This window comes from Oscarella lobularis, chromosome 9 (assembly GCF_947507565.1).
Source record: "Oscarella lobularis chromosome 9, ooOscLobu1.1, whole genome shotgun sequence".
NCBI lineage: Eukaryota > Metazoa > Porifera > Homoscleromorpha > Homosclerophorida > Oscarellidae > Oscarella > Oscarella lobularis.
In genome coordinates, this window is record NC_089183.1 from 2,218,875 (window position 1) to 2,238,506 (window position 19,632).

At 48.7% G+C, this 19,632-nt stretch overlaps 4 protein-coding genes across 6 annotated transcripts; all 4 read right to left on the reverse strand.

The window, feature by feature from the left end:
• On the reverse strand, positions 1–3,837 carry LOC136190823 (uncharacterized). Of its 3 annotated transcripts, none has more exons than XM_065979100.1 (14): positions 3,765–3,837; positions 3,626–3,712; positions 2,283–3,560; positions 2,135–2,224; positions 1,803–2,013; positions 1,628–1,740; positions 1,540–1,573; positions 1,399–1,485; positions 1,267–1,346; positions 885–1,218; positions 750–827; positions 609–684; positions 81–550; positions 1–27 (listed from the first exon to the last, which is right to left on the reverse strand). In XM_065979100.1, exons 4-13 carry the CDS (start codon positions 2,161–2,163, stop codon positions 327–329), a joined length of 1,266 nt encoding a protein of 421 aa, XP_065835172.1. In that variant the 5' UTR covers positions 2,164–2,224; positions 2,283–3,560; positions 3,626–3,712; positions 3,765–3,837; the 3' UTR covers positions 1–27; positions 81–326. The 3 variants fall into 3 exon arrangements, with proteins under 3 accessions (XP_065835172.1, XP_065835169.1, XP_065835171.1); XM_065979099.1 differs by having other exon boundaries at positions 10–27; positions 81–412; positions 459–550; positions 2,135–3,560; XM_065979097.1 differs by having other exon boundaries at positions 2,135–3,560.
• Positions 3,838–3,960: 123 nt separating this feature from the next.
• Positions 3,961–10,541, reverse strand: LOC136191633 (ATP-dependent RNA helicase DDX19A-like). Its single transcript, XM_065980006.1, has 9 exons — positions 10,468–10,541; positions 10,279–10,408; positions 5,667–5,811; positions 5,515–5,607; positions 5,348–5,450; positions 5,187–5,301; positions 4,956–5,133; positions 4,661–4,898; positions 3,961–4,576 (listed from the first exon to the last, which is right to left on the reverse strand). Exons 1-9 carry the CDS (start codon positions 10,525–10,527, stop codon positions 4,157–4,159), a joined length of 1,482 nt encoding a protein of 493 aa, XP_065836078.1. The 5' UTR covers positions 10,528–10,541; the 3' UTR covers positions 3,961–4,156.
• Positions 8,433–10,250, reverse strand: LOC136191634 (uncharacterized). Its single transcript, XM_065980007.1, has 5 exons — positions 10,189–10,250; positions 9,898–10,122; positions 9,448–9,843; positions 8,875–9,393; positions 8,433–8,819 (listed from the first exon to the last, which is right to left on the reverse strand). The coding sequence occupies exons 2-5, from the start codon at positions 10,118–10,120 to the stop codon at positions 8,497–8,499; spliced, it is 1,461 nt and encodes a 486-aa protein (XP_065836079.1). The 5' UTR covers positions 10,121–10,122; positions 10,189–10,250; the 3' UTR covers positions 8,433–8,496.
• Positions 10,542–17,783: 7,242 nt separating the features above from the next.
• LOC136191425 (uncharacterized) lies at positions 17,784–18,804 on the reverse strand. Its single transcript, XM_065979748.1, has 4 exons — positions 18,639–18,804; positions 18,105–18,578; positions 18,014–18,046; positions 17,784–17,954 (listed from the first exon to the last, which is right to left on the reverse strand). Exons 1-4 carry the CDS (start codon positions 18,802–18,804, stop codon positions 17,899–17,901), a joined length of 729 nt encoding a protein of 242 aa, XP_065835820.1. The 3' UTR covers positions 17,784–17,898.
• Positions 18,805–19,632: the final 828 nt, after the last annotated feature.

Consider the following 19,632-nt stretch of genomic DNA (forward strand, 5'->3'; position numbering starts at 1 on the left):
ATGGCTAAGAAACTCAGGCAACGCACTCTAAACAATACCATACAATATTTTCGTGACGTAGATGAGAACCCTGCTTTTACACATGTACTTCCGTACTGCATCCTGGTTCACTGGAATTGTTCATGATAGTTTTCTTCACCCCACGGCATCATCTAAACGAGCAACATTTTTAGTGCACTTGGTTCCTCTAACAGAAGTTTTCTCAAAAGATCTTAACAATGTTACTTAGTGTTCTCGTAAAAATGCGGTGTGCATGGCGAAGGAGACTGTAAAGAAAGAAAGACAGAAAGAAAAGGAAGAAAGAAAGAAAGTAAGAAAGTTAAACGTCAGTTTGCTTGCAGAGCAATCAAACGACGAGAAGAGAAATGAATAGACTTTATGAAATGATGGCTAAGCTGCTTTCTAGGTAGCCCTAGTGCACAAGTATGATGTTCAGACAAACGCAATAATGAGCTCACCTTTATAGCCGTCCCAACGTTATGAAAATCAAAGAAAAACGTATCATGACCGTAAATAGAATTTATCTCGTAATACGTCACAGCAGAATTGCCTGCCAAAGAAGAAGACGGGCGCTACAACGAAGGCGGAGGAATTTACAGATCTTTTACCAGTCTTCCTAAGAATGTCAGCCGCTTCTCGCTGCTGAGAGACGGGAAAAAGAACGTCGCTAGGAACGCCCAGTACCTAATTAATTAAACACATCAAGTACACGCGCGCAAATAGTGAAATACCACTTCAATTGCACGTACCAAAACAGGGCACGTGATTCGTGCAACGCCACTCAATAGAGAATCGCACCCATCACCCAAGTCAAACAGATCCATAGCCTAAGACAAAGTACAGCCTCAGTCTGAACAAAACAGTAAGGTCCATGCATTCTGTACCTTTGATATGTATAGGGTAGAATTGGGATCATAGATTAGAGAAAATTTGTTACCGGCATGTTCGAGATAGTGCTCGATTTCAAAGTCAGGGCAAAAGTTGGGTGGCTCGGTGGGACTGCGTCTCTCGTGTCCAAACCGCTCTTCCCATTCAGGACCGCTTCGGTACGTATACGTGCCCAATTCGCGAGCGTGACGCATTCCAACAAAAGGAAATTTGCCTTCGTAGTAGTTACCACCATTCCAGTTGGGATCCGACATGATGATGCGTCGTTGGCAATAGCGCAAAGCAATTGACTGGGGATGCGTGCGTACGCACGCCGACACAGAAATGGCTCTGTGAAATCCGAAAGATTTGAAATAGCTCGGGTTCTGTATGCATTACCGTTCCACGCGGTCCGGAAAGAGAGCTGCTGCTTGGAATGATTCCATTCCACCGAGCGATGAACCGATAGCAGCGTGAACCTAACGAGTCCCACTTTGACTATGCTCCCCTTCGTATCATTGACCTTCTCACTTTTTCTATCCCAAGGTGATCAAGGAGCAAAAACTGAGATCTGACCATGTCTTCCACAGTCAGAAGAGGAAACGTCATGCCATATGGCTACACGTCAAACTGAGGCTAATTTAGGTATTGCGATGATATCCTTCTGTTGACCTTTTGCGTTTCTGGGTTAAGACTCGATGGGCCCCTACACAAACGAAATTATGAAGGAAAGAAACATGACGTTTCGTTTCGTCCTTACGTAGATCCGTAGCAGCTACCCAAATTATTAGTACAAATAACGAAAAACTCGTCCGTATTAAGAGGACGGCCGGGCCCAATAAACTCCTCCCACCAGCCCGCATCAGGATTACCCTATATCGTACATAATTCAATATCAGACACGCTCCAGCTCGCTCCTAAAATCTTCTACAAACTTTGTTACTCTTTGCATGCGACGACGTCGACAGGACCGGGTGCAATAGAATCGCATTCGACTTGGAGTCGTTCAGCTTGCCCCACGTTTCGTATGCAATTGAAATTTCAGGCAACATTCCGCCCCAGCGAAAATGGAATGGCGTTTTGCTGCTAAACGTCTCGTAGCCGCGAACACGGTCGCTGTATCTCGGCTCCGGCCATTCATCGGGCCTGTGAATACACGTGAAAAATATGTAACGTCACGCGGCGGGCCGCGCGAGTACTCAGTAGGATGACGAACGGCCCGAGATCCTGCTCGTCCGGCACGTTACGTCGATGAGAGCGCGCTTACCGGGCGAGACATGGGAAGTCGGCTTGCATTCCACGAAACGTGTTAGGCGTATCGATCGGTCCGTCGTGCGGGTCTGGTGTTTTGACTGAGCTGCTCGATAGCCTTGCTAGAAATCTGCGAGCTGTGCTCGCGCGATATATAAACGCACGTAGCATAACACTGCAGTAGCACACAACGCGACGTCCTAAACACTGGGACTATGATTGTACGGGCATCCTAGTGATTTTCCCGGCTGTTGATATGGATATTCTCTGGCTGCATGTACACAATTGTCTATTGGCTGCTCCTTCTCTGCTTCGTCGCTCCACCTGACGCATTTCGAAGCGGCGGGCTCACAGTCGAGTGCCTCTTCTCGTCGCAGCGAAGAGATGAACTTCGTAGAACACGAAAAGGACGACTATCGTGACTGGCGAATTTCGTCGCGTCGACAAATTCGTCACGCGCGCGGGTCAAGCCGGCGCGCGCGCGTGTCAAGTCGGCGCGCGCGCGCGCGTCTAAGTCACCGACACGTGGATTGGCAAGACGTCGGCGCATCGAGTTGACGTCGCGCGTCAGCAGGACGTTCCCTTCTGCGCGACGAACAGCACGCCGTCGCCGTCGACGCGCCTCAATCGACCGTTCAGTACGTTTGGATCGAAGTTCGTTCTGTTGCCATGGCAACGACGACGAATCCCACCATCGATCCGTTCGTCCCGCGCTCGAATTGAGCGACATGAAGGAGAAGTTGAGCAGTCCCGTGCGCAACGCTCGCAACGTCGTCGTTCGAGCGACGCTCAGCGAACAGTTTGCCGTCGCCTTTCAAGAGCACGTCGAGAAGGATCCGCTTCATCGCGTCGATCGGCCGATCAATGCGTCGGCTGCATGGCGTCTACGTCGAACGCGAAACTCGTTCAATTGTGCGGGGATACAGCCAGTTGCCCGCCTGATCCCACGATGACAAAAATTGCAGTTGCTCTAGCTGAGCGTCTCTCTTCGCTTCGTACATCTTCACCGCCGTTTGCATCACCTCGTACAAGTACGAGTGTCGCAGCGAAGGCGACCAATGCGTTCCGCCTCCGAAAAATGCGACAGATCTGAGCGCGGAAAGATGCTGCGAAGGTCTCGCCTGCACAGACGTGGGCGACAATGAAAATCAGCGTACGAGCATCAGTGAAGGCAGGGACTACGTGCGCCTGTTGGCCGTTCTATTCTTGCGGTTCGTGCTGCAATAGCGACGTTTGTCACGGAGCTCCCCTATAGGCACTTGTAGCTGATTGGCATGCGACAGTGTTAGAGGCAAAAAAAGGAGCTACGCCCACGCAGAGCTCCGAAGACACTTTCTCTGGATGTCAAGTCGTTATTATTATATGTCTGGCGTGTTCGTGGTGTCGTTTCCGTGTTTGAGCTTCGCTTTGTTTGTCGTTCGGCGAATAATCGGCATGTAGACCTACGTGGAATAAATTCGCTCTATGCATTCGAGTCGCGCGCTGTGTCCGCGCGATATGTACACACGCTTTGGGCTCTTTGCTCTGGCTCTGCACGTCAAATGAGCTGTTTGAACGCTCTGCTGGACGCATTTCCGTCGAACGGAAGACTGGGCTAGCGATATAACGGGTCAGATTTAGGTACGCCAACGCCTATACCTACGTGCCTTGTAGAAAGAAAACGCTCAGTTATGTTGCTGCAAGACGAAGGATGGCTTAGCGAGACGGAGATTCTCCTGCACAGAGAATCGGTTGCAGCCGAAGGAGATCCCGGATTATCAGTGTACTTCACTGTGACAAATAAATGTTGTAATTTTTTGGAACCGATAACACTACTACTTTTCTTAAAGATGACGAGGGCAAGGTCAAAGTTACGTGAAAAAAAACACTGCCTGTTATTAATATATATAGCAAGCAACGCAAGCAACGGGGGAGAAAACCCAAGTATTTTGTAGATGTAAGGCAAATCAGAATCATCGTTGCCAACAACAATAAACTAGACGCAACTGTTGCGGATAAAACTCAAAACTCACGTTCTGGACGCCACTCTGCGACGCAATTACTCCTCGTTCAGCTTCTCCACCTCGTCGATGTCGTCGGTGCGCAGCTCCCTAATCTTCTTTCCGAAATGATCCTCAATTCTTTTCAGGTACTCGCGCGAACGTATGCCGTCGACGAAATTGATCGCCAAGCCCGACTTGCCGAACCGGCCCGTACGACCGATTCGATGCAGATAGGTTTCAAAGTCGGGCTGACGATAGACGTCGACCGGGATGTCAAAATTGAAGACGACCGTCACCTGCTCGACGTCGATGCCGCGCGCGCAGACGTTCGTCGTGATGAGCAGCTTCTCTTTGCCGTCGCGAAAGCGAGTGAGGATCGTCGCACGATCTTCGAGGGTCAACTCGCCGGTGAGAAGAGCGACGGCGTGCCCGTCGTTTTTCATTTTCTCGCACAAGGCGGAGGCCGACTTCCTAGTCTAGAATAGAGAAAACAAAAAAATGACGCATTCGCTTTCGACGCGGTAGGTCTAAACGATTCATCGCGGTCATTTTTTCCTTACGTAGCAGAAAACAATTGCCTGGCCTATCGTAACGACTCCGTAGATGTTAGACAAGGCCACGAATTTCTCCTCTTCCTTCTGGCAGATGGTATAATATTGCCGAATGTTGTCGAGCGTCTCGTCTTCTTTCTTTAGACGAATTACGATGGGGTCGGGTATGATTCTCTTTGCAAACGACATCACTTCGTCGCTGTACGTCGCCGAGAAAAGCATCATCTGGCAGTCGGGCTTCAACTGTCTGCGCGCGAGAAACACCGTCTCGAATCTTAGAATTTTTTTTGTTTCGGCTTTTTACCTTTGAACTCGGACAGAGTGATCTTGAAAATTTTGCACGTTTATCATGATGTCGGCTTCGTCTAGGACAAACACCCGAATTCTATTCGGATCCAGACACCGTCGCCTCGTCAGAAAATCGAGAACTGTTCCCGGCGTTCCGACAACTATTTGCTCGGCTATCATCTGCCCCCTTTCAGCTAAAAACCAAAATATTGCACAACAGTCAGTCAAAAAAGCGATGTTTAGTTACGTTTCTTTCCTTTGATTGCAAGCATAATCTTAATTTCAGGTATAAATCTGGCCATTTCGGAGATGACATCTCCAGTCTGCACAGCCAATTCGTAAGTGGGCGATAAGATCAGGACCTATCAAATTCCCACTAATGAGTCGTCTTCTCGACGAAACATTTACTTGAGGCCACATATTCGTCTTGTCGACACGATGGAGAAGCGCCAAAACAAATGCCGCAGTTTTGCCTGTGCCAGACTGAGATTGAGCGATCATATTACATGGACTGCGCAGAAACGAAAAAAAAAAGAATCTTCAGAAGGAAGAACGAATCCGAGATAAGAATTCACGGATCGGCAATCAAGGCAGGTAGAGCCGTCTCCTGAATCTTCGACGGCGTATTGAACCCCATTCCGTAGATGCCGTCGAGAAGTTCCCTCGACCTCGAAAAGAAAGAAAAAGGCCTTACACACGCCAACTGAGAAAAAACACCATTTCTCACAGTCTAAGCTGTTCAAAGGATTTGACGCTGTAGAGAGGCGAATTGGGATCCTTCTGTTGGACTTCAACCGACACTTTCGCCTTCACCAATCCGTCGTGCAACAATTTATTCAAAAGAGACGCTTCGGCGGCAGTCGTCGGCTTGTCTAAGAATAGTCAGACGTATTTGTTAGTCCACTCTAGATAGAGGGGTTGCATGTGACGTCATGATCCACGTGACGTTGACCGTGGTGGGCAAACTGGTGGGCGCGCCTGCGGGCAGCTGGGTGTATCGATGAAAATCCACCCTATCCGTCGGGGACCGGGTACTTATCACTTAGAAACGGTCTTTATAGGGCTTTTAGTACTGCCAATTTCGCTCAACATCCGCAAGTATCGGAGCGGCGAGCTAATTTGGGGGGCGTGACTCGTTGACGATGAGGCTCTAATTTATGCTGACTCGGTGCTTACTTTGTTGACTTTAGAGGGAGAAGGGTGTGCCTATCGCGTGTAGCTATTCCATTCTGTCACTGAATTTCGCATTAAACGTATATGCTGCGTTTTCTGGGCACACTTAGCGCGCGTGTAATGGAACGACTTTCGAAACGTGTCTCCGGTCTTTCTCGCGAGTCACAGGCGAGATATAGGGCGAAAGTCACTGCTGCTGGCTTGCTCGTTGATCCGTACGAGATTGATGAATGGACGGCGTCTCCTGATGAGATTCCTGACGTGAAATCGAGCGATATGATAATCTACATGATATCAACACCGAGTCCTTACACAAGACAGGAAATAAAGGTTCGGGTAATGCATTGACTTACGGCCATGACTGCAGTACTTCATTAGGCCTGGAAAGGAATGCTTAGTGGAGACAGTTTCGTATCTGCTGGCTGGGTGCACAATCTGCAATTGCACAAGTTTCTTGATTCTTCTGGAGAAAAGAAATTCGTTATCATGGGAAAGGTGAGTTGCAGGTACACTCTATCATACAAATCTGTTAACATGCATCAAGGTGAGGCATTCACAAAGATCAGATGCAGATCACCTTCTTCCGTGGGCAATTTTTGCGCGTGACGGAGAAGTTCTTTCTACGCATTGCACCTGCATGGCAGGGTATTTCTTGCATATTGATGACGTGCTTACTTATTGATGACGTGCTTACTTCACTGACAATAGACTGGGAGAAGCATGCTCTCATATAGCGGCAATCCTCTCCTGCGCTGTCAATGCTGCTGATGCGCGACGAAATTGCGGCGACGACTCCTGCACGTCCCAGTCATGCGTTTGGTTGCCGCCACGCCGCAACGTGAGTTCGATTGTTGTACGTGACTGTCCTTACACTTGAATTTTAGGTCAAGCCTGCATTTGTTCGCGACATCTGCTTCAGCAACCCAAAGCGGAAGAAGAGTGGCGAAGCTGCCAGTACACAGGTTGCTGGGAAGGAAATTCTTCCTCTGAGAGCTACTGCACGCCTATCTAGGTTGAGGGGAAAGTTATTAGTCCTCCCAGTGAAGACCAGCTGAAAGCGTTTTACGACGGGATAAGCGGGGCCAAGCAAAAGCCAGCTATTCTGCTGGTCACTCCTGGGTACGCCAAGGACTTCGTCCCTAAGGCCAGCAATCCGTCATTTCCCAAGCCCATTACGGATCTGTACGATCCTGAAGCATTGGAACTTTCTTACTGCAGCCTGCTAACAAAATGTGAACAAATGAAAAGCAGTATTACAGTAAGGGCAACGCGAACACTACCTAAGCTATCAGCTGTAACAATTTTTTTGAGGTTTCCGCCGACCAGGCGTTAAAGATCGAGGCGGAGACACGAAATCAGGCGTCCAGCAAACTGTGGTCTGCTCACAGAGCTGGAAGAATAACGGCGTCAAATTTCAAGGATGCGGCACACACCAAGCGCGATATGCCGTCTGTTAGTCTAATAAAGAGACTGTGCTATCCACGCGCTTTCTCAACAGAGGCTACTAGGTAAAGGTCAGTAACACATAAAAGGGAATTTCTGATTACTTTTGCAAAGGTGGGGTCAAGAGAATGAAGAAACGGCACGACAAGCCTACTTTGCTGCGGCTACACACAAGCACGAAGGTCTCACCATTCATCTTGCTGGCCTCTTCCTTGATCCGGAATGCTCATTCATTGGTGCATCTCCGGATGCATTGGTTTGTTGCGAGTGCTGCGGTCAAGGCACGGTCGAATTGAAGTGCCCGTTCACTGTGCGAGACAGCCCCCTGCGCAGCACTGCCAATCTTTGCCTGACGGAAACTGACGGGAAGTGGATGCTTCAGAGAGATCACGCCTACTATTACCAGGTGGGCATTGGGCAGAGGGGACTTCCGACGGGAGATCACGCGTACTATTACCAGGTACAAATGCAAATTCATGTCTGTCGCGTGTCATACTGCGACTTTGTGGTGTGGACCCCACAAGAAATGGCCGTCGAGCGTATTCATCCGGATCCTGAATTCATGCGAGAGAAATTGGAGAACGTCAGTCACTTTTTTACCTACGGGCTTTTGCCGGAGATTGTCGGGAAATGGTACACGCGGAGGCCAGTGGTGAGCACCGACAATATCGTACCTGTTCCGGTCGTCAGTCGTGACGACGTGCAAGTAATCGACGCTACTGATACGAGTGATTCTGCTTCCTGGTGCTACTGCGGCGAGCCAAGCAAGGGCCTGATGATCTTCTGCGAAAGCAAAAAATGCAGAATTAAATGGTTTCACTGCGACTGCCTAAGAATGCAGTCGGTGCCAAAGGGCAAATGGTACTGTCCCTCTTGCAGAAAAGTAGACAATGCTAAATGAGTAGTTCAATTAATGGTAGTAGTGGGGGTGAATATGACGTCTATTCTCCACTGACAACGGACGGACACAGGTTAACACAAGCACAACATACCCTAATCAATTTATCTAGAGTTGAGTTACCGCTACTGCTGTTGGAGATGAAGGAGATTGGCATGACGCTCTGTAGGATCGTGTACTTCTGTTTCAGGACGCCTATGAGTCGCTCAACATGGATCCTTACCAGCGATAACTCTCGACTCCAGTCGACATCAATCTTCTCGAGCTGTTTCCTGCCTCTGGTAAATGTTGGCATCTTAATTTCGCTCATGGTAAGTCGAGCGTAGGCATGACAGGTAAATCCACGATCTGCTAGAATTACGTCGCCTGTGACATAAGACAGTCATAACCATAACACAGTCACGCAGAGGTATTGACCTACCCGGTAGCAGTAGATGCGTTAGGCCCGAACTTTCCAGTATGTCTTTGTCAGACATACGACCACCAGCTGCATGGGAAAGAAACGAAATGGTTCCTTGAGGTGATATGCCAATCAGAAATTTGATTGTCGAATGATGTTTGTAATTGCTCCAGACTTGGGCTCTCGCAAGCAGGTCGGACGGTCGTTCTATGAATATCTCGGTGCAATCGACTATTACACAGCAGGACTTGAAGAATTTGCGGAAGGACGTGGGCATTGTCAGACGAAGCGTCTCTCTGTCGGGCCAGCAAATCAGGTGAGCACATTTGATGTGCATCACATCCAGAACTTGGTGAAAATGCCGAGATACCGTACTTTTATGTACGCCATACCGATCGCCTATGTCTTCGTCCGTTAGATTCAGACGGATCTTTAAGAAGAACATGACGAAAATGTCCTTCTTTGTTAGTTTGTTCCCTTCAGGAAGGGCATCTTCAACCAGCTGGAACAACGAGTAAAAAACAGGCCATTCATGAATACCTACGAGTGAGTACACACTGAGTCAGTAATGTAACAGTAATGAAATTTGAATACCTGTGTAGAACTTCAATTTAGAATTGTTATTCTTCAAGAAGTCGAACGAGATAGAAATTTGACCAATTGCCTCCCTCAAACCGTCTCGTTCGTCGGTCATTCGCTGCAACTCGCTTTCCAGCCCCTTGATGGCAGTGAAAGACATGTCTGTTTGACAAGAAGAGGCCATGCAAGTATCATCATTCGCTTCGTCGATAAGGCTTTCGTCCACAGTCATATCGATTGTGCAAGCAACGGATTCCTCACTCTCAGCAGCAGACAATAGCCCCCTCCTTCTTTCGTGACGTTCGTATCTGCCAATTGACGTCTTCGTCGACACAGCTGAAAATGAGTACCCCATCCGCACGCTGGGAACCCAATCAGGGTTTGTTGCATCCTGTAGCGGTGAAGGTGAGCCTGTAGCAAGACGCGGCGATTAATTAAATTTTAGGTAAAAAACCATTCTCGTACCGCTAATGAAGTGAGCCGAGCAAACTCTTGAATCGGCAGAGGGAGCCCAGTCTTTCCTCCTGATTGCCGCTATCCATTTTTCGCGTCGTCGAACGCGTAAATCGTCTGTTGTCTGGCAGGAACGACGCACAGAATTCGTGGAAGAAGGGATACGGAAAAAGCGAATTCCACTGCCGCTTTCCGATCGATTCGCGCATCCGATTACGCAGCACGTTTGAACCATATCTACGTACAACGACGGTAAATCGGTGAAAAAACCCTAAATAACCCAATGCGGAACAGCTGTCCCACCTTGTAGGCTTGCCCACCACGGTCGATGATCACGTGCGCTGTGACGTCACCGTGCAACCCCTCTATCGGGTTGGCAGCTTGTCCTTCGACCTCCTTCTTCTTCTCCCTCTGGGCCTGAATCGACTTCGTCGCACCAATCGCCGGCGCTTGGTTGAGCCGACGGCGTCGCCTCTCCCGTCTTAGGCGCCGTTCTGGGAGCTCCCAGTTGGACTCGCTTCATCTGGAGAAACGGGACCTCGCCGCGCGTCGAAGGCGAATCGAGAGGAGTTTGTGACTTACACCGGCGGAAAGTCTCTTTTCCTGATCTTCGACTGCTTTGGACCAATCCGAAGAGGCCATTTTGTGCAAAAATCCTGCGCATGTGCACTACTAATTAAACGTTCTCGAGCACGTGGTGAGGAAAAAACGCGAGATGGAATCGGGTTAATATTTTATTATCCAAACGTCTTCCAAAGCGTGCGCTACAGTTTATTGTCCCTGATTTTAGACAGAAAGCTACGAGTATCTTTGCCATGCATCGTCCGACGCATCGCACGCACGGATTCCCCTAATCTTGACGCACAAGTAAAAAAGAATCTTTCAACGAGCGGTCAAAATTACAGTACAGGACAGTCGGAGCTTCTCAAGACTTTCATCGTCATGCGGGCTGCACAAGTAATCATTACTGTACCAATGCATCCGGCATGAAGAAAGTCCGGTACAGTACCGTAATTTCTGATCGCTCGTTCGATGTATCTTTCGACGATCTTAATTTTCACTTGTGCGGGACTCGGAATCGGTTCGCGCAATGCATTAGAAGCTCCATGGTAAAGTTTCATCTACCCCTACCTGCCATGTAGCAAAAAAAAGATTCCGCTCGTCTAGGACGATTCGAAGGACGGATTAGCTGCACGGCTTACGTGAAGCACAAGGAATCCCGGATCACCAACGCTTAGGCAGTAGTCACTCAACGTCCTAAAAGTACACCAGTTGGTACTGTGCAAAAAATCTATGAAACTGCTATCAGAAGGTAACTAAATTTAGCTGGGGAAAGTCAGAAATGCAAAGGCAAACGTGGAAGCCTGTTGAAACGCTTGAACACGCTTTTTGGAGCGCTCTTGATCTCCTCGATCATCGTCGTCGTCGTCGTCGTCGTCACCCGCGCCAGCCTCATCCTCAAAACCGCACGCACCCAATTCGCCAAACTCGCCAATGCCCAAAAACCCGACGACAGGAACGCCGGGAAAGAGCGCTCGCATCGAGTGCAAAGGATCCGACAACGATCCGGGTACGACGTCATCTCGTCGCCCGACGGAAATGCACGCGAAACACGCGGCGGATCAAAGCGTCGACGCAACACCTCCCAAATCTCGACGAACTTTCGCCATCAAGTCTCGAACGTCTCGAACGTCACTTGACACCACGGTAGCGGGCCGAACACCGACTCCTCCGAGTGCCAATCCGAGAAGAGCCGAATTAAAATAAGGAATCCGTGTCTCACCGATGAAGCAGCGAATACACCCTACAACTGTACCGCCGACGAGAGCGCTAGTTAGTTCGTTACCACGACGACGACGACGATGACAATGAAGAAGACCGCGACAGAACGGTGACGGCTGAAAGAAAGTTGAGAGGCATAGACATTCGCCAGACTTCAAGCAGATTACGAGACGCGACGACTCATAATCGATGACGCCACCGGGGAAAAAACTCACTAGTTCCTGCTTGGGTATTCGGCGGCTCTCGAACTGATACTCGACGTTGCTACTCGCAAAGAGACGGCGAATCGCGTTCCCGGTGAATTTTTCCGAACTCTCGAATCCGTTCAAGCCGAGCAGTTGAACGGACACATTATTTAATCGAGGAATGACGAGCGTCGTCACGACGACCGGTTGTTTATCGTCCGACTCGAAAACGCGTCCGTCTTTGCCAATGACGCCAACGCCTTCGTTGCGGCAGAATATTGCTATGCAATTTGATGGCATTCTACGGCAAAATGACGTCACTACGTCGAGGTCACTGTGATCGTCGTAGTCCAGCGAATAAAATTGTAGGAGAGCTGCTGGTGCGCGTTGGAGCGTGTCGATGTGAGAAGCGACGTCGAGTAGGCATTCGGCGTACGTCGAACGCGCAGTAAAGTGGGTCGAGAACGCTCTGACTGCGTTTGACGTCACGCGTCGAGCCGTTTCGCGCCATAGGCGACTGACGCAACTCGCTCTAGCAAGCGTGCGAGCGTTACAATGACGGAAAATTTCGTAAAGGACGACGGGAAAGTCGAGAGGCGATGCAGAAGCGGAGGTTGTCATCGTTTGGCACGTGATCGAGTCGGCTCTCACAAACCCGGATTAGACTCGACATGGACGTTCATCTCGACACGCTGTCCGATTGGGCCGTCCAAAGTCTGTGTGAAACGTTTTTTGTTCCGCATTTGCCTTTACTGGGTGACATGCCAGCGTCTCCATTGCCCTCTGTCGCCGAGATTCTTCTCGGGGACCCCACATGTTCAGTCCGCTTGCCTTCGCCTATCGCCAACCGCATTATCGACGGACTGGCTCGCCGTGGAAAGCTGACAGCAGGCGTCCTTGATATTCTACTCGATCGAAATCGCATTCGTTTGACTGCAATGCCTCTCTACTGTATTGATGTCGATCCGAACGCATTCGTCGACAAAATAGCAGAATTGGTCAACGTGACGAGCATTGACATATCGTTCAGTCCGTGTTGGGCGGATCTGCCGACTCCTTTTTTGAAAATCGTCGAGGACAAGTGCATGACGTCATTGACGAGCTTCTGTGCTCGTCATGTCATTGGCGAAATTGGATTAGTCGAACTTCCGCATTTTTCAAATCTAAGGCATTTGGACATTGGATTCACGTCCGTTTCTCTTGAAGAGCTGCGTATTTTTGTATCGAGTCTACCTCTACTGGAGCACCTATGCATTTCTGGAATTCCTGTTAGCCTTTCGGAAGTGTTCTCCACGGCTGACTGTCTCGCATGTGTTCGTCTCAAACATCTCGGCCTCAATTCGTTAAACTTCGTCCCTGTCATGGAATCGGAATTCACTGCAACGCTGAGTTCTAACATTTCAGCGTTTTTTTCCAAGCTTGGCCTTTTGAGCAGTGTTGATCTCTCTTACATTTCTTGGCGCAGTGGCGGCAAATCAGATGCAAGCGTGAAGCAGGCTCTTTACGAAATTCTTCTAACCAGTTCTTCACTTACTCATCTTGAATGCTCAGGCACTCTCACCCTGGATTGCGTATGCGACGTTCTAAGAGCTACTAATCGATTCAGTCAACTCAAATTTCTTGAGAAAATGGATTTTCATAGTAATGGATATGATATTGGTGCTGAGAACTGTCAAATTTCGACTGGGTGCAACGTTAATGATTATTGCAGCAAGCACGCTTTGAGAAATTATGCTGCTTTTTCTCGTGTTGTTTCTCTTTATGACCATAGAATATTGCGGCGCTGCGGCGAGGCGATTCCTGCTCCAGTCTCGTCAATGCTTTACGCCGGACTGCTTCGCATGCAGACTGAAAAGGATTTTAAGATAGCAGAGGTCATCGCTCGGTTTTTCGCCGGCTTGTTCAGAGAAATGGATTGGGATATTGAGAGAAACAAAAGCCGCTTGTTTTAGGCCACCATGCTTGTGGTTTGCTAGAATATTTTTTTCGGAAATTTTCAGACTGTGTCATGAGTGATGATGGTACGAGAGATGTGAACTGTTTTGTTGAAGCCCTAGCGTCAAGTGTTTTCCATTTCTCGCCGTTTATTTGTTCACAACCTCTTCTTTTGCATTTGGCTGTGGAAGTCATTAGCAATCTTCCGGACGACGAATGGTATTCGAAGTACAACACCCTAAGAAGATTTTTCGAAAAAGTGCCGGCAATCGTTCGTCAACACTTGGCTAAAAATAAAAGCCAACTTACTAAATTGTGCGTTCACCTAAGCGATGTCCTCGATTCCTATTCTGAAGTTGAAAGACTTCGATATAAGGAGATTTATCTCTGCGACTTTCTTGTCGGAGTTTCTACAATTGTTCGGGCTCTTTGTTCACTGTGCTATGGGCTGCCGAGTCTGTTCCGTGATTTCGTCAAAGTTCCTGAAGCTGTGGACAATTTGGCAGAAGTGGCCCTAAGAGGCTCGTATTTTTATTTTCATGCTGGTAGGGGTAAGTCGAGTTACTGCGTGGCTGTCGAATTCCTGTCGTACATTGCTGAAATTCGCGACTTGGCGCATACAGTGTGCTTGCGAAAAGTCATCAAGGCTATTGTTGATGCGGCGTCGTGTTCGCCGCCAACCGAGAGAATGCGTATCGCCTCTTCGTATTTGGCTGCACTCCTTATTGTCAACGACGATCTGGACTCAATCTGGCCTAACGATGTCGAGAGCAAAGATGCTCTGGTTGCTAAGGTGTTCGGAAAGAGCGACTATACAAGAGGCTTTTTTGAACGCACAACTAAAGCCGAACTAAACTGCTATTATTACACGACACTTGTGCCTTTGGTGAATGTTTGCAACTGCTCTGAATTCCCCGCTGTCTCTGCTTTTGGCTTGAACCATCTGGCATACTTTTGTTGCAGCGACTTTCATGCTCAGAACTATTTCGCCGAAACCGGGTTGTGTCCTTTGTGCCTTCTGAGAAAAGAAATCGGTGCCGATGCGGTTTCTGGGCTCTCAATCCCAGCGGAGTTGGAAGACCAGTTCGACGCAGTAATGAAAGCATGTCCGGTGCACAAAGAAGACTGAGCCGGACGAGAGCGACCAAATGAATCGCATTTTGTGTTTGTTAAGTTTATCGTTGTTGGTTGGTCTTCACAATCTCGTTTTGTATGTGAATATGATGTTTTTGTTAAGTAAATTATGTTGTTTAATGCGCGGGCGGGTTTTCGTCTAGAAGCTGCACGCCTTCTTCTAGTGGTAGGCGAAACAAAAGAGAAATCGAACTATGTGCTCTCACATGACTCGGTGTCGACTACAGATATTCTCTTGCGAGGAATTCACTGCACGCTGCCTCTAAGCCACCTAGCGTCCTAAAAGTACACAAGCTGGTATTACGCTAAAATCTACGAAACTGCCATCCGAAAGGCAATAAACTTAGCTGGGTAACGTCAGAAATCCAAAAGCAAACGTGAAAGCATGCTGAAACGTTTCAAGACGCTTTCGCTTCTCAGAGTGCTTGTGATCTCCTTGATCGTCGCCTTCGTCGTCGCCACCCGCGCCAGCCTCATCCTCACAACCGCAGGCACCCAATTCGCCAATCTCACCATTGCCCAAAAAACCGACGACAGGAACGCCGAGAAAGAGCGCTCGCATCGAGTGCAAAGGATCCGACGACGATCCGGGTACGACGACGTCTCGTCGCCCGACGCAAATACACGCAAAACACGCGGCAGATCGAAGCGTCGACGCGCCACAACCCCAAATCTCGACGAACTTTCGCCATCAAGTCTCCAACGTCTCCAACGTCAGGTGACACCACGGTAGCGGGCCGAAAACCGACTCCTCCGAGTGCCAATCCAAGAAGGGACGAATTAGGATAAGGAATCTCTGTCGCACCGACGTAGCAGCGGATACCCCCTATGACCGTACCGCCGACGAGCGCACTACTTAGTTCGCTACCATGGCGATGATGACGACAACGAAGAAGTCCGCGATACAACGGCTGACTGCTACCGGGTAAACATTGACTTTCCCTGGACGTCAAGCAGAGAACGAGACGTGAAGACTCGTAATCGATGACGCCACTGGGAAATAAATTCACGAGTTCCTGCTTGGGCCGGCAGCTACGGTCGACGAAGCTACTAAAAGCAAAGAGACGGCGAATCGCGTTCTCGGTGAATTTTTCCAAACTCTCATATCCGTTCAAGCCGAGCAGTTGAACGGACATATTATTTAATCGAGGAATGACGAGCGTCGTCACGACGACCGGTTGTTTATCGTCCGACTGGAAAACGCGTCCGTCTTTGCCGATGACGCCGACGTCTCGGTTGTGGCAGAATATTGCCACGCAATTTGATGGTATTATTCTACGGCAAAATGACGTCACTACGTCGACGTCATCGTCATCGTCATGATCGTCGTTCTGCGAAAGGAGAGCTGGTGGTGCGCGTTGGAGCGTGTCGATGTGAGAAGCGACGTCAAGTAGGCATTCGGCGTACGTCGAACGCGCAGTAAAGTGGCTCGAGAACGCTCTGACTGCGTTTGACGTCCCGCGTTGAGCCGTTTCGCGCCATAGGCGATTGACTCAACTCGCTCTGGCAAGCGTGCGAGCGTTACAATGACGGAAAATTTCGTAAAGGACGACGGGCGCGGGAAGGTCGAGAGGCGATGCGGAAGTCATCGTTTTAGCGCGCGCGCGTCGTCGGAAGACGAGTCTCTCGTCTCGCTCCTTTGGACGACGATGTGAGTTGAGGCTGTGGTGACAACGACTGAGGGGCCACTTTCACAGCACACGACAGCGTCAGTTTTTATGAGAATGCTTCGGAATGGAAATTGGCGATCGCAGCGATTCAGCGCGCATTGATACGGGCAAAGGCAAACGTGAGGAATGTACACGCAGAAAAGTGACAGCGCATGGGCACTTGGCATGCAGAGAGCCTCCGGGCTGAGGCTGTTAGGCTTTGGCTGATATTATTACGGGAACTCGAATTCATACCCACCCAACCTAGAATCTTTAGGTGAAAAAACCGGCGAATCAAATGCAGGAAAATAGGCGCGGTTTTCCCCTTTCTTCTTAATTAAATCCTACTAGCTCACTGAATCACTCACGTACTCTCAGTTAGTTTGAGTATGACCTCTTCTGCTTTAGGATACTCCTCCAACAAATCCTTCCTGTTTCCTGCCACAAATCCTTTCGCGACAAAAGCCGGCGCAACTGTCAAACCGCATAATGCCCACGCGTCATCCCTGAGAAGATACGCTCCGAACCACGTTCCCTTCTTCACCACGTGAAAAGGCCGCTGACCGGAAATGACGTCAGAGCCAACAATGGTGCTTCTCGCGTGATCGCTCTCCTTTGCGTCCAATTCGACTACGACGATAGGCGAGCCGAGATAGAAGTGATACATTTCGTCTGCGTCGACTTTGTGAAAAAGCGATCGGTTGGCGTTGCGTAGAGCGTAGTAGATGTGCGTGCTTGCTCCGCGAGCTCCTTCGGCTGACTCGTTTGAGGATTTGGCGCGATGAACTTCTCTATAGTAGCCGTAGCAATTGCGAGGGTAAGGCTCCAAGGCCAATTCGGCGCAGATCTGCTTGAACATCGTGAGTTGCTTCAGTTTATCCGGGTGTCTGTTTCGAACATCCGGTGAGCATATTCACGCTCCAGACGAGCGCTATTCTTATGTGCAGTTGGATGCCTGTGCCGCACAACGCTCCAATTTTGAAAAAAAAATCCCGGAAAAACACAAACAAACAACTGCTCAATAGTATTTCAGCCTCTTCTAGTTACCTTCTAATTAAAAATGGTTAAGCCTGACAGTTTCTCCGTTGCTTGAGAGGGAGGCTATTAATTATTTATTTGATTTTCAGACATGTGCCTGAAGGACGCCGGCCGTTCAGAAAAGAAAGAGTAGAAGTTCGCTCTACTACAAGGTAGCGCGCTTTAAAAACCAGGCTATATTAGATTGATTTTCTCATGCAAGGGGAAGAGGAAGGAAAAATCTGTCAATCCCTAAAACAAGCACTACAACAGCATGAATCTTCTTCTATACGCTGTCAGTGACCGATCACCTACAGAATCATGCATTTCTCCGACTTCAACTTTAACCACGCGCACTGCTCCAGAACTATAGAGAGAAGAGAAAGAACTCAGTGAAAACAAGGTACAAATGTCTACGGTAGGCACTTTTGGTCGATTTTCTGACAAGATTCTGTGCACCTTAGAATAGACAAGCTATAACGAATTAATTTTTACCCACATGAATTAATCAACTCACTTTCTTTCGTTCTCCGCAATGACATGAACACGTCGTCGAATGGCGCAAGAAAGAACACAAGACGCCCTTTTCGCCAAAGATCGACAAAGAAAAAGTCGCCCTCCGGAAGACGGCGCAGCCCAGCAATGAATTCCGCGCGCGCTCTTTCGAACGTGGCCTCTGTCCCGTTAAGAACTACCGCGGAGAAGACGTTCTCGACGTTCGTCGGGAATCGAGAGTCGTTGGATGCAAAAGCGTGATCGACTGCCGTCGCTTTCTTCTCTATTGAAACGATCTTTTCCCACGGGAATTCCCATTGCGTGGAGTATATATAGCAAATCTCGACGAAAAGGTAATCGTGCGCTGGAACCGACATCGTTTCGATTCGTTCTGGATTGGCGCTTTTGCACGACCAAAACTTATTGCACGCTTTAAAAATCCCAGTGCGAGTCGCTTCGTCAGATAGGACGAAATGACCCGACTGAAAATCGGCGGCTATAATTTATTATTGCAACTATTGTCTCAATGAAGGTTACTATATCGTGCGTGTGATACTTTGTTTAGGAGCTCCGAAATGGCGCTCTAGAGTTTGCAAGGCGTGCTTCCGGTGCAAACCGATGTCGTAGGATTTCATAAATTCAAATTTTCCACTATGAATTTCAAAGTAGAGTTTGATGTAAAACTCGTAGTTTTCGCTGAGCTCGACGTGAAGGCGCGACATTGGACGAAATTCCTGAACAGATAGAAATGTAAGCCGGTTGACTGACAGCTAGCTAGCCGGGTATAAGGAGCCCCCAATAGGATCGTTACTTCTCGCTACCGCCAAACAGTGGCTAAAGGTGAGAAACATTGTTTTCGGAGCCTGTACAGTCTACGGTAGCGAATGGCTCGTCGACACGACGCCCCAAAACGACATGAGGCAACGATAATACAAAATACGCGCTTACAAGCCCATGGAGTAAACAAATGCGGCCGAGAGAACGCTCACCGTCATTCCTCTTGCTGGCACAGAGAGCGAAAATCCGGCCGCGTGGTGCAGGCGATTGACACGTGATTGTCTGAATGTACAAACCCCGGACTAAGCTCGTTGGTCTCTGGATATAACTATAACCTTGCCGCCTGTCTCTTTCCACGTTAAGCTGCCAGGTAGTGGCTTTTCTAAACAAGTATCCGTCTTTTGGTAGGTGAAAAAGGAGAAATAGAGCACGCTCGTAGTTTAATTAATTCAATAATTATTTAAATTCCCTAAACGTTGCTTCTCAGTGCATGCAGTCACTCTAGTCAACGTCTAAAAATAAGCCAGCTGGTACCGAGCAAAAAAACTATAAAACCTCCATCAGAAGATATGAAAGAAGAAGGCAACAAATTTAGCTGAGTAACGTCAGAAATCCAAAAGCAAACGTGGACAAACGAACGTCTTATTGCGTTGCGTTTTTTGCTTTTGTAGCTGAAATGCAAAGAGATAGAGAGAAAGAGAGAGAGAGCTAGACGAGAGTTTTTTGGGCTGTGCTGTGTTTTAGCCTAGCTGTTTTATGCATGGGTGCGTCAA